Source organism: Falco rusticolus, chromosome 4, assembly GCF_015220075.1.
Source record: "Falco rusticolus isolate bFalRus1 chromosome 4, bFalRus1.pri, whole genome shotgun sequence".
Classification (NCBI taxonomy): domain Eukaryota; kingdom Metazoa; phylum Chordata; class Aves; order Falconiformes; family Falconidae; genus Falco; species Falco rusticolus.
The window spans coordinates 14429782-14445733 of record NC_051190.1 but is presented as its reverse complement, the minus strand read 5'-3'; the positions used below and the strand labels follow the sequence as shown (position 1 = coordinate 14445733).

Genomic DNA, 15952 nt, shown 5'->3' with positions numbered 1-15952 from the left:
CACAGGCTGGAAATCGAGCTGGTGCTTAAGTGCCTTGGTGGATTGAGGCTTTAGCAATAACAAATAGCACTAAGGAGCAAAAATGATCAATTAAAGAACTCCTAATAAATCAAAGTATCAGCCTCCCTGAGCTGGGAAGGCCAGAAGCTGAAAGGCAGATTAGAGAAGGTGTGAAATCCTCTTGTTCAGTGTTTCTTTCTCTGTGATAGCCGCTGCTCTGTGCAGCTTGTATTTCCCTGCTTTCTTGGTAAAGCTGAAGAGATGGAAACTGCTTGAGACTCTATTGCTGATCCCATTTGTTTCTGTTACATAAACAATAGGGAGAATCCAGATATATATTTATGCTTCGTGCACAGAAATATTTTTTTTTAAAAAAATTTGGAATGTCTGGCAAAAATTACTGTCTTTTAAACTGATTGTAGTTACCTCAACCCTTGGAAATACTAATTTGTTTTCTAATACAGTTGACGGATTTTGCTATGCAGCCTGGTGTTGTGTAGGAACATAATGCATGTAGTAAAGGTGACTAACCCCTGGGAATGTCCTCACTGATGCCAAGTGGCCCATATGCTGTCATAAACACTTTTTCTTCTTTTATTCATGCTGATCGCAAGAGCCCATTTTGGGTAGAAGATCACATTAGGCTCATTCATTACCTGCTGTGCTGGTCTGTGCATCTGCAGTGCAGCATCTCTGCACTGAGCTTTGGACTACGTCCCTGCGTGCTTTCTGATATTCCAAATTGTCTGTCATGGGTATACTGATCTTCTGTTATGTGCATCCTGGAACATTCTGCCACAGAGATAAAAAATACTTTAAAGGTGCCTGAACATTTAGGGGGTATGGTTGTTGATAGCTGGTATTAGGTTGTATATACATGTATCATCAGGAGAAATTCCTGAAAATTGATATTTGTAGCAAAACTCTCACTCCTAGCAGTAGAAGAGAAAAAAACTGACTGGCGGATTAATCCCTATTTTCATGAGTAGATTTAAAATCTAACAAGAACCACAAGTGTGACACACTAGCAAAATTTTACAGTACCACTGCAAACTTTAATCTTCACTTTTATTTTACTTGAAAGTCTTTGTTCAAAAACAAAATTTCAGGCCCTGGGCTACTGAAGACCATCTTTAAACTTGCCTTGCGATTTTGAGCAATACATCATGAGAGCAGTGATGTTCAGATGATACATTGCACTAATACATCACAAGAGCACTTTCGCTCTCATGATATATTAGTATAATACACTATCAGAACACTATCACTGATGTATTACTCAAAAACACAGTTTTTGACCCTCAAGAATCATCCTCATCTCTAGGCTGAATACACTGAAGGCTGTGGATAATGATAAGAATAAGCAATCGCATATTCAGTTTCTCTAGGGTAAAGTGAGAAAAAAAAAAGTGGTATTCGGAATATTTCATTAACTGAAACATCCTTGTGATTTCATTTTATTCACTGAGCAAATGTTTTTATGGATTGAAGCTAACACAATATAGGTGTGTTTGAATTTTCTTACAAATAGCCTAAGAAAACCTTTTTTGATTTTGGATTTCATTATAGACTTGAGCCGTGTTTTGAGAGTGTTTCAATGAGGTGCATGAATTTCAGCTGATTTCTACCTCATCAAATTGAGTCAGGTGCAAGCTATCTAAATTTTATGTGAGGCATTTGGTGCTGTTTCTGATGCAGTGGGTTTTTTTAAAGGATTTAAGCCCCATCTAAAAAGATCTGGAGATGCATGAATGTGATCTGTCACTCAGATCATTTGCTGCCTCTCCTCAATGAGGTGCTGTGGTTTTTTTCCTGAAGAATTACTTCTCAGTTGTGGTGTGGATTTTTTTCATCAAAAGAGAGTGAAAGAGAAAGGGAAAATGATAAAGGAGTGCTTTGCAATGTAATCTGAATTTACTGTAGAAAAGCAGATAGATGAGTGTTTGTTTAATTTCCTAGTAGAGTTTGAGTCTTGAGAATCTTGAATTACCCTTCCTATGTCGTATCAAGAGACAGTCATAGTCTCTTAAGAGAAAAAAAATATAGTAACAACACAACATCAAGTTGGCAAGGTGGCAAGTAATATATTTGCTTTCTTGTCCATATTTTTGTGTCTTTTCTGTCATCATTTGTGACAAAAATACATTGCACCTCCTAGCTTCCCATACTGGGTAGCTCAAAGCTGCTTGTGCAGCTTATAGTCCTTAGCTCTTCTACCCCCCAAGCAATGGCCCTGCCATCAGGAGAGTGACACTTACGCTTCAGCCTCTGCAAAACTGGGCTCATAATTCTTGTGCCTCACAGGTTTGGTACCATTTGATACACTGCAGCCCATGTCCCTGCAGGCGCGTGCCCCCAGCACACACCTCATGTCACCGGGGTCTTCAGTCTGTTGCGTTCAGGCTATGAGCTCCTGGGAGGAAAAGCAAACCATTTTAATCTTGCAAAAGACATTGTATTAGCCATGCTGTACAGCCCAGTGAGTGTCTTCTTCTGACAGCCCTCCTACCTGCGTGGTCTCCGCTGTATACCATTGGTTCCTCTGTCCCCCGGCCCGTGCAGCACAGCACTGAGCCCGGGGCTGCCTACACAAGCCCTCTGCTCACACCTGCTACAGCCAGGTCCTGTACCAGCACCTTCTTATTCTTGTCAGTTCAGAGGTACGTTGTCATTTCAAAGCTGAGGCTAAATACGTTCCTGAATGACAACTATGAATAATTTCACAGAGTCCCTAAACTTCCAGGCATTTCACTCTGAAGCTCATATAATACAGCAGAGCTGCTCTCTCATGTTTTTCCTTTTATATTCTCTGAAGACTTGAGATACCGTTATGGAACAGGTTAATGTATTTTTCTCTGAAAATAATGCTGTGGGAGCCTGTGCATGGTTACTTGTGTGTGTTGAGAATAATGCTGACAATCCAGAAAAGAAAGTCATGAGCTTGATTATCACCATTATTTTGTTTCATGTTGACAGCATGTTCATGTCCACGTGCTTCCAAGGAGGGCTGGAGACTTCAGCAGGAATGACGATGTCTACGAGGAGGTAAGGGCTGCACACCATTTCTTGTTCAGGGTTAGTTTTGCTGTTAGAAGATCAGCTTAATGATACCAGCCCTGCCTTGAATGGAGGTAGGTAATGGGATCTCTGCATCTTCCTTGGTTGCAAAGACCCTGTGATAGCACCAAGACCTATACCGGGATTTCCTTGTGAGCTCTGAGTCAGGCTGTGGTCACACAGGGTCCCAAGGGAGGATGCAGTCTACATCTTTGGTACTTCAATCTGTCACCTCACAAAAAGTGAGGTGACATTTCTACCAATAGTTGTGTTCTCCTATTTTGAAGGCGTGGAGAAAATCGGTGACCATGCAGTTAGCCTGGCATGCAGAGAGCATGTCCTACCCCAGCTGCTGGCTGGGGTGCCAAGCCTTCCTTCCAACAAGGGAAAACACAGGCGGCTCATTACAACTCAATCACAAATTGCCTTCTGGTCTGCTTTCTGTAGGGTTCTGCTCAGGCTCAGGACAAATCACACTGTAGCCTCAAAGATGAAAATTAAAGAGCAACTATGCATATAGATGTAATATATGCATGTGTGCAGATTGTACGGCAGAGCTGGAGACATAAGCTGTTCCAGTGTGACTGAATTCCTGGCTTTTGTTTAAATGAACAATTATACTGGCATTAACAAAAAGTTTTCCCTAGCTTGACAGCTGTCACAATGAGTTAATGGAAAAATTTTGCTGTTGTTAGATTTACTGATGATACTTAGTAGGTTTGGTAGGATCCTCTATCTCAAATATGACACGTCCTTCTCTTTCTGAAAGTAATAATATAAACTTGTTCATTGCTACAGCATTACCATCTGCTTGAAGGAGAATTAATGACATTTTCTGCTTTTGTATTTTTTCCTTTGTAATATGTATCCCATGTAATCACATGATGAGAACTCCCCACTCACAAAAAAAACTGTAGTGTATTTTAAAGTTTTCTAATGACTTAAATATGCAAAAGCTGTGGAAAAAAAGTTTATTATTGACCAGTTGCATGAAGCACAGAGAATGAGAACCCCACTACTAAGGGTAAAACCTTGTAATGACACTGCTGAGCAAGAAGATTGAATGAAAACATATGATGGCCATTTTATATGCTGATGTAGATAAAAGCAGTTAAGTGAGGCACCTTGGAATTAACACCGAAAGGGCTGTCGAGCACTGGAACAGGCTGCCCAGGCAGGTGGTGGAGTCACCACCCCTTGGAGGCATTTAAAAGATACGTAGATGTGGACATTGTTTAGTGGTGGGCTTGGCAGTGCTGGGTTAATGGTTGGACTCTATGATCTTAAAGGTCTTTTCCAACCTAAATGTTTCTATAATTCTGTAATTTTTTTCCTTTTCAAATGTGTTAAGTGATTTTAATTGCTGCACCAATCCATGAACTCTGTTTCCATTTTTGTCATACTTACAATTCCATTTTCTTCTTTTGTAATGCATTTATTTTTCCCTTGTTATACATTAAGTATAAACAGGCGAAACTGTTAATGAACTAGATTATACATTTACTGTTGTTAAGGGCAAAAAGGTGACAAATTGGTGAAAAACATTTTTAACTTGTTATTTTTGGTTATAGTCGTTGTAGATGTTGCTTTTAGCAGACATAGGAAGCAAAAAACAGACACAGATGTGACAATGTATCTTTTAGCAGAATGTAGAGCCTCAGAGTCTAACTAGTTATTCTTGAATATCACTGAGCTAACTTACGCTTTTGCACAGACTGTAGCTGAACAAAAATTTCATTCTTTTAGGATGCCAGGGAAAAAAACCACATTTGATGCTATAAAAAGTTTGATGCAAAGTTCTATCACTGGTGGGATTGGAGGATGGAGGGGATTAAGCAGTATGCTGTCATAAGTGGATAAACCTGTTTTGAAATACATGAAATGGGCAAATTATTGAAAATACAGCTGACTTTGGGAATCATTTGGAGCTTATGTCAGTAAGGCAAAAATCTTTTGATATAATACATCTCTGTGTTGTACCAACAAAACATATCCCTTTGTCAGGAAGATCTTTAAAAAGATTTAGGGATATGTAGATCATGGTGGGGCAACAGGCTGAAAATCTACAAGGGATGGAGCACCACTGAGTGAAGTGTAGGTGGCTGGAGAGAGCTTTAAATCCGTTAACAATGAAATTTGTACATTTGTACCTGGGACAAATCAAAACCTGTTTGTTAAGCAATGCTTCATTTCCATATATTTGACTGATAAATAGAGTTGTAATTTAGGCAGCAAACATCAGCTTCCAAAATCATACCAACACCCTTTTCCTTGTAGTATGTGACATGGAGGCTGATCATCCTCCCTTGAACAGGCTAAATTCTGCATATTACGGTGCCTGGTTTAACTACCACAGCTAAAGGCTTTACAGCTATTGGGCACAATTTTCACAGATTCTGGATCGCAGCTCTGGTTCAACGTATCTATCGCAAACCCCTATCTCTCTGTAAATGCCTTTGAGCTCTCCAAGCTTGGCAGTTGTCATCTGTATATGCTCAGCAGATTGCTGACAAATCCCATTGCTCTGTGAGTGTTTGACAGCAAAAGGAGTGCCCAGCTGTTGAGATATCAGTCCTCTTAGGAGACTTTCAGAGTTGAGACAGCTAGAAAGTACTTGCAGTCTCTTACAGTGTGCTTTATTTCTCCCATTTGGTTTGGGAGTGACCGCTCATCTGACTGAATAGAGAAAAAAGTGTATCAGGTTGGTCCCTGCTTAGTCTGTTTGCTGGGCTTTGGTATCTTCAGGCTTTTGGCTATGAAGCTCTGACACAGCCTCATCTAAAGCAACTTCTAAGTGTAAAGAGTATATTTAAAGGTAACTTATATCTTTAGCACTTGTATTTTAATAAGGTTGCTGATGGATACTAATGTCTGCTGGTTTCTGGATATATATTTAGAACTTCAATACTGGAACATTAATTGCAGAAGGGATAAAAGAGTGGCTGACGCCTCTTTCACAGCACCTTCTTTAAGGCAGTTCGTGGTAGAATATGTTTCTGTACCTCAGTGCATATGAAAGAAGTCACTGTGTGATTTTTCTGAGTTACAGAGAGAATGACTAATAATGAGAAAAAAATCCGCAGTGAATGTTTTAGATTTATTTCCTCTGCATCTTTGTGGGACTATTTCTTGGGAGGGTATTTCCCAGGAATGGTTAGCTATCCACCCTCAGGGCTCACTCTAGTAGAAAGCTAAAGGTATAGTTTTTCAGTTCTTACATTTTTCTGCAATTATTTGAAGCCTAATCCTGCAAGTGTGAACATGTCAGAGTTAAATTGGTCTTACAGGTTTTGTTATAGGTTCAGGTCCTTCACGTTTTACTATTGCTGGATTACTTTTCTCATCTACATCTTGAGTAGTTCTTGTTCATTGATCCACTTTATTTCTTGGACAGCCAAAACTATAGCAGCCAAATATTAGGAAAACTTCTCATTAGAATATCTCCTTATTCCTCTATGTTTTCTGTTCAGTTTGAAATAGATTAAAATTTTTACATTTGTTAATCAAGGCACTTAAATACCTTCCTATCAAGGAGTTGCCTGCTTTGAATTAGATGAGTTTCTTGCTATCATAAGGCCATGTCAGGGCAACTGATAGTAATTTGGTATGAATGAACATCCTTACTGTAGAATGGCACCCTGTATTGTTACAGTCAGCACAAGTACTGCAGAGTTGTTGGAGGTCATCGTGTCCAAGGCATTCAAGAACATTATCCTGAAATGTCTCAGCAGTTTCATACGCTCTGCCATCTGTGGGCAGTCCTCATTCAGTGTGTGAAAAGTCCATAGCACAGCCTGTCCCTGGTCTCCACTGAGTGGTTAGCCATTACTGCAATATATATAAAATTCATCATCCTTTAGGTTGGCAGGTAATAGCCGTACTGGGCCAGAGAGTATGGGGCTTTCTCAGAAAGGAAGACTGAATCAAAAGCCCGCAATACCGCTGTTATGAGTACTGACCTCAATAATTTAAATTTGAGGTTGACAGACTCGGACGGGTAAGGGCAGCCTGGCCTCTCAGTGAAACCCTGTGCATCCCTGGCATGCAGGGATGTGTTTTGTGGTGCACGCCTCTGTTCCTCCATGAATTCTGTTTCACTTGGTGGTTGCATCCTGCTGTAACACAGGCAGCTGCAATAGTGGTGCTCGTCCAGGGCTGTGCATGCAGGGCAAAGAGTGCTTTGCTTTCATGCCCACCTCATTTCCTCGCCTGTCTTAGTTCCCAATGTAGACTGAAGAGCACTGAAAATACTGCAAAAGGGCAGAGTGTGAACAAGAGAGGTTAACCCAAGCATCTGTGTCTCCATCCCCTGGCTGCCTGCCAGACCTATATCATTGGCCTCTTGTAATGAGTCTGGGTGAAACTTCCTAACGTGAATTCTTCAGTAACTGAAAGATTTTGTAAAACGCAGAAGCCAGCAAAAGAATTTGCTTCATGCTGTCCTCCTTCCCCTCTGGCATTCAGGCAAGCAGCAAGAGAGTCACTTAGGGAAAGATATTTTGACTTAGTGATCTCATTCAACATATTATGTTAAATCACTTCAGCAAGAATACCTATTAGTAATCATTTCAAATTCCAGGGGGGATGAAGGAGGCACTCTGGCATGTGACTCAAGTAGCCTGCTGGGCTGCTTCTTCAGGCTGGCAAAACAGGGGAATGATGGCGAATTCACAAGTTTAGTTAAACAAGCCTGAAGTTTAATTCTCCGTGAGTGGCTTTGACTGTGACATGCCTTCACTCCAACCTACAGACAGAGTCGCGCAGGCTGCTGTGCACAGTGCCTGGTGGAGGGCTTGAAACGTGCACAGCTGCACTGAACTGTTTGGGCTGCTTCTTACTTAAAGATAAGGTATATAGTGAAAAGATAAATAAGCCCTAATCCAGGTCCTGCGAGACAAAATGGAAAGATGCCCAACAGCTTCTGTGAGCATTGGATTGAACTATTCATGAAAATTAATGGCATGCAGAGCTAATAGGCTGTTCCTTGGCCTCGGAATTATATTGCACCTTCTGGGAACATATTGTAGCCTGCTGGTAGATCAGTCTGCTGCATCTGAACTCCCTTGGGGCCAGACTCGGCTTTCTTTGCATCCTGCATGGATAAACCCATGGAAAGGAAGGGAAGCAGCACAGAATCTAAACTGTTGTGCTTTTTTTTTTTTTTTTTTTTTTTAAAAAAAAAAGCTCTTTTTTTTCCCAGTTACAAGTTTATTTCCTTATCTTCTTCTGATGCAGCAGCAAGTAAATCCTTCACAGTAGGCTGTGGATTTTATCCTGGTGGATTTTCTCCTGGTCTTGCCAATGTTGCTCTTTCTGACTGAGAGCATCAGAGGAGGTTCTGCCAGCCAAGGAGCATAAGCCTTTCCCAGCTGCTTCATGAGTCTTGTGATATTATAGCGACTCCAGCAGGGCAAGTCAGATTAACTGTGCATGAATATTTCCAGTGGAGAGTATTGCGGTAGAAGCTAGAACTGTCCAAATAATTATGTTTTGGATTTGGGAGCTGAACAGACAAAAAGTCATTCTGAGTTGACCTGAAAGGTTTTTTTGCCCCCCATCAAATGAATTTCCTTTTTGAGTTAAACAGGATTATTTGTTTTCTGGACCATGATATTTTATCTGATTATGATTTGAAAGCCCCTGGAGACTGCTAGCATGCCCTGCAAGCTTCTTGCATGTGCCCAACCTACATAAGGCAAAACTGACAAATTTGTCACCAGCAGGAATACTGGGAGACATCCTATCATCACATGTATCTCCCTAGATGGAAACCGTACTGTTCGTGGTACTTTCTCCCTTTTCCAACCCTGTGAGGCATTTCTTGATACCTGAAATCTCTGACACATTCCTGTATGCTGCATACATTGCTGCACTTACTTTAAGATAGCCGGATATCATAATCAGATCTGATTAAGAGCCATTTCATTCACTGATATCTTCCATCAGATCAAAAGAGTTGGAATCAGCTCAAGTATAGGAGCAAATCAAAGTGGTTAGAAGGGTTCCCATTAAGGCAGCCATCCCTCATGGTCACACACATGCCCTTTACACCTAGACTTTGTCTGGAAGGTAAGGTACATTTGGCATTTAGCATACCGTTGTGTAAACTTATTGCCCTTCTGCCCACCTGCCTCTCTGCATTCTGTCACTGCTCTTGCTGCTTCTTACCCTTTCCTGCCTCAAGGTTTCTACAATTGTTTTCCTCATAGGTAAAAAAGACTTGCTTCCAAAAATCATTTACACTTAGTCTATAATATAGCAGACACAAATTATTATGACCATTACAAAAGATCTCCTGACCCCTTCTGTAGGATGTTTACTGTGTTTAGCTCATGGAGTATTTGCTCTTTTGTGTCCTTGATGGTAGTTCATTGGCAAACAACTTAGTGACAAAGGGCCTCCAACCAAAACAAGTTGCTGTGAAGGGTATTAAGCAAACATGGTCTCTCAGGCCAGTGTACTTTGTCAGTGCTTGGACTTGCTTAGCTGCTCAGGTGCTTCTTGTGTATTCCCAGTCCCGGAGGTAAAACTGTCTCCCAACCTCCGCTTACTCTTTGATGCACAGTGAATTCATGCTAGTGGGGAGAACATGCCCCATTAGTATCCTAGATACCTGGCTTTTTGGAATTGATGAGTTGGAAAGTAAACAAACCTATCCGGTAGTTGGCATTTTCCAAAGAGAGTTTTTTTCTTTGCTGAACTGGAATGTTGCCATAAACGTAAAATTAAATACAGCCTTGCATTCTGTTTAAGGTTCAGGCTATGGGAGCAGCTAGTTCATAATCCACAAAACAAATAGCACTAAAATCCAGTGCTCTGCACAACAGATTACTTCAGTGATCTGTTCTGCAATAGCAAGAATTTGGAGATTCTGATACAGCGATCCAACCCTCTGACCCACATGCAGCTATTTAAAGATGCTGTGGTTTTAGCCTGTGATCCCACAAGGAAAGAGCTCTTTGTACCCTGTAATTTGGGGCAGTTTCTTTGCTGCCTTGCAAATATGGGTCAGATGGATCAGCTTTGACCGGGTACCTGGGAAGTGATCATCTCATAGGAGACACCATCTGAACTGGTTGTTGCTGGCAGTTTTGCTGGCTTACCCAGCATTGAATGACCAGCTTCAGTGATTCGGATGCAATCCTATCTATCACTTTCTTTGTAAATGAAGGTGGTGGTATATTAATGGAGCCAAGTGTTCTTCCTGGTTGGGAAGTAAATAAAAGTCTGATGGGATGGGTTTGCCAATATCTGAAAGGTCAAGTTAATTTATTTTTTGAGTCAAAAGAGTGAAAAAATATCTAGATATGAGAAATAAGCTTTCCAGATATGTGCTTGTATTTTGGTTTTGTTTGTTTTGTGAGGAGAAAAAAAGTATGCTTTCTTTTTCCTCTATATATTTGCCCACTGTTTTCTTTTTTTTTTCTTTTTTTTCTTTTTTTCTTTTTCCTGGGGAAGTAAAAGTGTAGAAGGAAGCTGAGCTGAAAGACAGTTAAAAAAACCCTATCAATAAGCCTAAACTGGAAAACAGAGAACTGAATGTTTGTGGTTTTCAGAAACCAAAATGACATGCTGACAGTTCAAGTTGAAACAAAAATCACTAAACCTCTTATTTAAGCACTTTAAAATATGGATTTTTTATTAAAATAAAAGTGAAAATTATAAATTATGAAGAAAAGTACTTTGTTTTTAATAAGAAGGTATTTATATATTTGTATTTATATATTTGCATATATACTTATGGGCATACACTTTATGGACATACACTTATAGGCTTACACATATAGATAGAGTGGAGGGCTCAGGAGCATGGCAGTATTTTTGTTCCCCTCTAAGATAAGGAATAATGCTGCATTTTTGCACTTCCTATTGTAGCATGCTATAGACGTGTGTTTGGGGTTTATTCATAAACAGTTTGTGGGAACTTGTGGACTTTCTGTTTTCCACAGAAATGTATGGGGTTTGAGCCATCATCTACATCTCTGAGCAAAATCTCATTACATCATGCCTTTGCTCAGTATTTCTGCAACAAGATCTCCAGTGAAACAGTTAGCAACATTGAAATATAAATTGCCATCCTTAAGGCTCCAGAGTTAACACCTTTCTGTTCACCAGCTCACTGTTATTTCACAGTTAACACCTCACCTTTCTGTAGCAGAGGACACTTTACAGTTTGTGGGCTAACAAAAATGCTAGAGTTTATCAGTATGTGGTTTAACCCCAGCCCCAGCCCCACCCCGTCACTTGCTCACTACCCCCCACAGTGGGATGAGGGAGAGTCAGAACAGTAGAAGTTAGAGAACCTGTGGGTTGAGACAAGGACAGTTTAATAGGTATAGTAAAAGCCAGACGCACACGCAAGCAAAGCAGGGAATTCATTCACCACTTCCCATGGGCGGGCAGGCACTCAGCCATCGCCAGGACAGCAGGGCTCCAGCACGTGTAGCGGTTACTTGGGAAGACAAACATCATCACTCAGAATATCCCTCCCCTTCCTCCTTCTTCCCCAGCTTTACATGCTGAGCATGACACCATATGGTGTGGGACAGCCCTTGGGTCAGCTGTCCCGGCTGTGTCCCCTCCCGACCCCTTGTGCCCCCCCAGCCTCCTCGCTGCTGGGGGGGTGAGGAGCAGAGAAGCCCTTGGCGCTCTGTAAGCGCTGCCCAGCAGTAACGAAAACATCGGTGTGTTACCAACGCTGCGTCCAGCACAAAGCCAAAGCACAGCCCGTACCAGCTACTGTGAAGAAAGTTAACTCTACCCCAGCCAAAACCAGCACACATAAGCACATCTCGGTTTCATGCATTTAAAACAGTAGCTGAAGAAATCATTGTGAAAGATAGACCAGGCCCCATTCTATACAATTATTGTCATATTTTAAGAAGGACCTAATGTGCACAAAGGGCAAAGGCACAACATTATTTTAGGCCAAATACTGCAGGAATATGGCTTCCCTTTCTAGAAACATTTGCTCAAAATTATTTTATTCTCTTTCGGGCCCTGATGATGCCAGTACAGAGGCCAGTTGCTGGGCTGGCAAGGGCTGAGGCCTCCCGTGGGCAGACCCGGTGAGGGGATTAAGCCCACAGGATATCAGGAAGAAAGCTGATGATAAAATGAGTACAGAATGAGAGTGGACATTAGCTTTTGTCTCAATGTTTTTGCCATGAAAGTAGTCCAAAGAGACCGCAGACCTGTTCCCACACTGGGAAAGAAAGTGTTTATTTCAGTTTCAGAAAGGAGATTTTAACAAATCATTGCAGCAGAGTGAAAATTCAGTTTGACAGAGTGTCAGGATAATTATACACAATTTGGTTTTGTTTAAATACATTAAGCACCATTGTTTCTTTTTCATGTTAAGGATTGACTTGAGTGCTGGGTTGCTGCAGTTTTCCTTAATTGCTTTAATCCTTGGCCTTAAGAAAATGAATACTTTAAATTTACACTTGTTAAGTACACTGCTAATGAAGAAAAGGCTTTAGCAATCTTTGGCAGACCAAAACTATATCTAAAAAAAGAGAAAGCAAAGAGAAAAAAGAGAGAGGGAGAAGCTAATCACCAAACCATTCTGCTAATGCTTATTTTAATCATCCTTCCTGCCCTTCCTGGCAGACAGAGCCATTAGGCTGCAGAGGCAGGAGGCGAGCTATCACCGTCAAATGGCGCTGATGTTGAGAATTGGGCCCAGGAGTACAATTTGACTTGTCAGTTTATATAGACATAAAGCTTCATTGTTGTGCACAGACACAACTGGCTTTTTAAAAGTCTATTTCCCTCCTGATGATGTGAGAATCTGCTCCCCTCTCTCCTACTGTTCTCCAGCCCTCAAATTTATTAGATAGCGTTTATAACCCTGCACAGGGTTTATGTGGTACTGCAGGGACAGGAGGGATTCAGCAGTGCCACCAGCAGACCACAGTGACCACTGCTCAGCTTCGAACCACAAGGAACATTGGGGTGGGGGGACTGAAGAGCTTTAACTCCCACACTGGGTGATGTCTCTCTGCAGGGAGCCTTAAATGCCCGTATGACTGCAAAGACTTCAGAATTGTTAATTCTCTGTGGAATTGAATGTGTGTTTTAAAACACGCAGGATGCTCAGAAGAAGAGAGGAGCTAACAGCGTTTCCCTGGGGGGCAAAAATGAAACATGTCCAAAATCTAATTAATTACTTGAAATGTATGATCTGTTTCCAAAAACAGCTAGTGTTTCTGTTTTCCATGTATAGGAAAACTTTTATCTTTCTGACAACTAACTTGTGTGCTAACAGCTTCATTTGGCTGAAAATGCCTCCCATGTTGCAGAGAGCCACTGAAGGGGTTTCAAGTAGCGCGGTGCAGCATTTTCCCCAAATTTCAGCTTTTGTATTCTGCAAAATGGAGAGTGTTTATTGGTGCCCATGCTGAGCAGCATCATTTACTGCTTCAAAGTCCTGCCTGACTGGGTTGCAACCTAATTACAGCTATCCAAGTGCAGGTAATCCAATAACCAGGGAAAGCAGGGAACCAAGGCAGCCTTTGTCCCACACTGCCCAGACAGTCGCAGCGTTGTGGATGGGGCTGGCAAAGAGCACCTTCCTGTATTTAATTGCAAAAACTGATCATGAGTTTGTGGTAAACATTCACAAAGCAAATCCACCTAAACATTTGTATCTCCCTTGTGCCTACACAAATTACTTTTGTGTACTGGCAACTTTCTTCTAGGGATTGTATTCTCTATAGAAGTGGGAAGCTAATGCAATAAATAGAGTTTTTAATGGAAGGCCTATTTTTAGAATTAAAGATCACTTTTTTATTTCTTTTTGTAAGGAAAAATCTAGTCTTGTTCATTACATTACTGTCTTTGAAGTGGCAAATTCACACAACTGCCAGATCACGTACAGCATGGGAGTTATGCAGGTTTTTCTTCAGCTGAAGCATGATTGTGAGCAGTAATTGAGATTAGCTCCCCAGGAGAAGGGACTCTGCTCTTTTCCTGATTTTTTTTCTCAGTAAAATAGTTGCACTTAATGCATTTACGAGTAGACTCTAAGTGCTAACATACTTTCTTCCCATACCTCTGCCATTTCTGTGGCAGCCTTACTGAAGAAATAACAATACATAAAGCTGCACAAACACTTAAGGTCTTCGGTGTCTGCTTCCACTGACACTTTCAGATTTTCTGTTTGAAGATAATTTCATGTCACACTTTTACATCTGAAGTGCCTGATTTTGGAGACCTCAGAGTATTCTTTTTACTTATGTTAATTAAGTTTCCTACCAGCTCTGTGAGTGCGTTAAGTAATAGTACTTGCAAGTGTGGTGCAGAGAGGCGAAGGGACATTGTGAAGTTATGGAGCGAGTCAGGGTAAAGCCGCTGAGTGCCGATACATCCATGAATCTCTGAACAAGGAAAAGGAGGGAAGTGAATTGATGACCCATCCACAGCTACATGGATTAATTCAACACCTGAAGTTCATGCTTCCTTGTAGGAAACTATGACCCTAAAGCAGCTGATAGATATGATGGGATGTGCCTCTTGGCTTTGAGCAACATTGAAAACTTGGATGGCTCTAAAGAGCTTTGCTTCAGCTTTTTTTCTGGAAAATAATACTGTTGGCATTTACAAAGCCAGACTGTCACCTGGGAGTACACTGGCTTAATTGAACTAAGGCCTGTGAGCTGTAGCAACTGCTACTCTCCGAAGGTGGACATCTCAGGTATTTTAAGAGGTGACATGTTCACCCACCTGTAGGTAAGAATGGTTTTACTAGGGCTGGGGGTCTGCCTTCACTGGTGTGATATCTCCTACCAAATGCTTAGAGAAAAGATGATAAGGATGAACATACGTATGGTGTGTCCCATCTTTTTGTGCTCCAGAAAGGCACATCCAGGGAGTCCTTTGCCATAAGTGGGTTCTCAGGTGGAGTTTTTTAAATGAAGATAAGCAAAACAGCCAGGGCAACCTTCAATTCAGATGTCTAAATGCCTTAAAGACTTTTGAAAAGCCAGACCTTTATCCTTCTGTTGGAAGGTGGTGAGCAGTATTGACAGTAGGATGTTATTGGCATATGATTTTCTCCTCTTATCTTGCACAAGGGCATGAGGCAGAATTGCCCTCTGCTGCATATAAGCAAAGGAGCTTTGGACTGGTGTATCAGCACTTCATGTTTCTGTGTTGCTGTGTGGACATGTGCAGAAGGAAGGTAACAGTAGGACAAGGGCAGTTCCCAGGTTAGATAATGTGCTCCATTGATTAACATCCTTTACTCTGTTTGTAAGTGTGGTAAACGTAATGAAGCTGAGAACAATCTGCTGGTTTTCCACCACTTTTTGCAATCTGTTGTCATTTTAAGGTGCTGATATTTCTTCTCTGGTACTACCTGGTGTTCCTTATTACCCATTTATTACTCTTACTTCTTCTCAAGAAATAAATTTGCTGAGAGTAAAGAAAGTTGCTCATTAGGGCAATGTAATTAAAGGAAAAGTAGACATCATGCCAAGTTCCGTTTTCTCTACAAAGCACCACCTTGGAGATTGCCTGAAACTCAATTACTCGTTGCTATGCTTATTAGGGAGAACAATGTGCTCAAAATGAATAACCTTGTTTTCTACATGTGAATCATGTTAATACTTTTTTCTTTAGTGCCTTAATCGCCATGTATAAAATGGGTCTGTTTCTAGAGGGAAAATGTGAGGGTGGGCCGCTTGGTGGGTGTTCTCTGAATTGCCACTCTCCATGGAGAGTTTCTTGTTTCCTGCTGGTCTGCAGTCATTTTTGTTTGTTGTTGGTTTCTTTTAATTACATGGAACAGCATTTATTAACAAATCGTATCTTGATAACCAGTTTTCCTCTGGTGAAATGAAAATGTTCATCCTCTGCCTTGCTCCCTTCCTTTCGGGGAGGGAGCATGCAG

General features: G+C 41.2%; 1 protein-coding gene across 2 annotated transcripts in view; it reads left to right on the top strand.

Annotated features, from left to right (window-relative positions):
• The window catches only part of FHIT (fragile histidine triad diadenosine triphosphatase), a 613983-nt gene that overhangs the window by 521400 nt on the left and 76631 nt on the right, over window positions 1-15952 (top strand). For both annotated transcript variants that reach the window (XM_037385512.1, XM_037385513.1), the window contains one exon: window positions 2977-3045. In XM_037385512.1, coding sequence (XP_037241409.1) covers window positions 2977-3045 — 69 coding nt within the window. The remainder of the gene's footprint in view (window positions 1-2976; window positions 3046-15952) is intronic.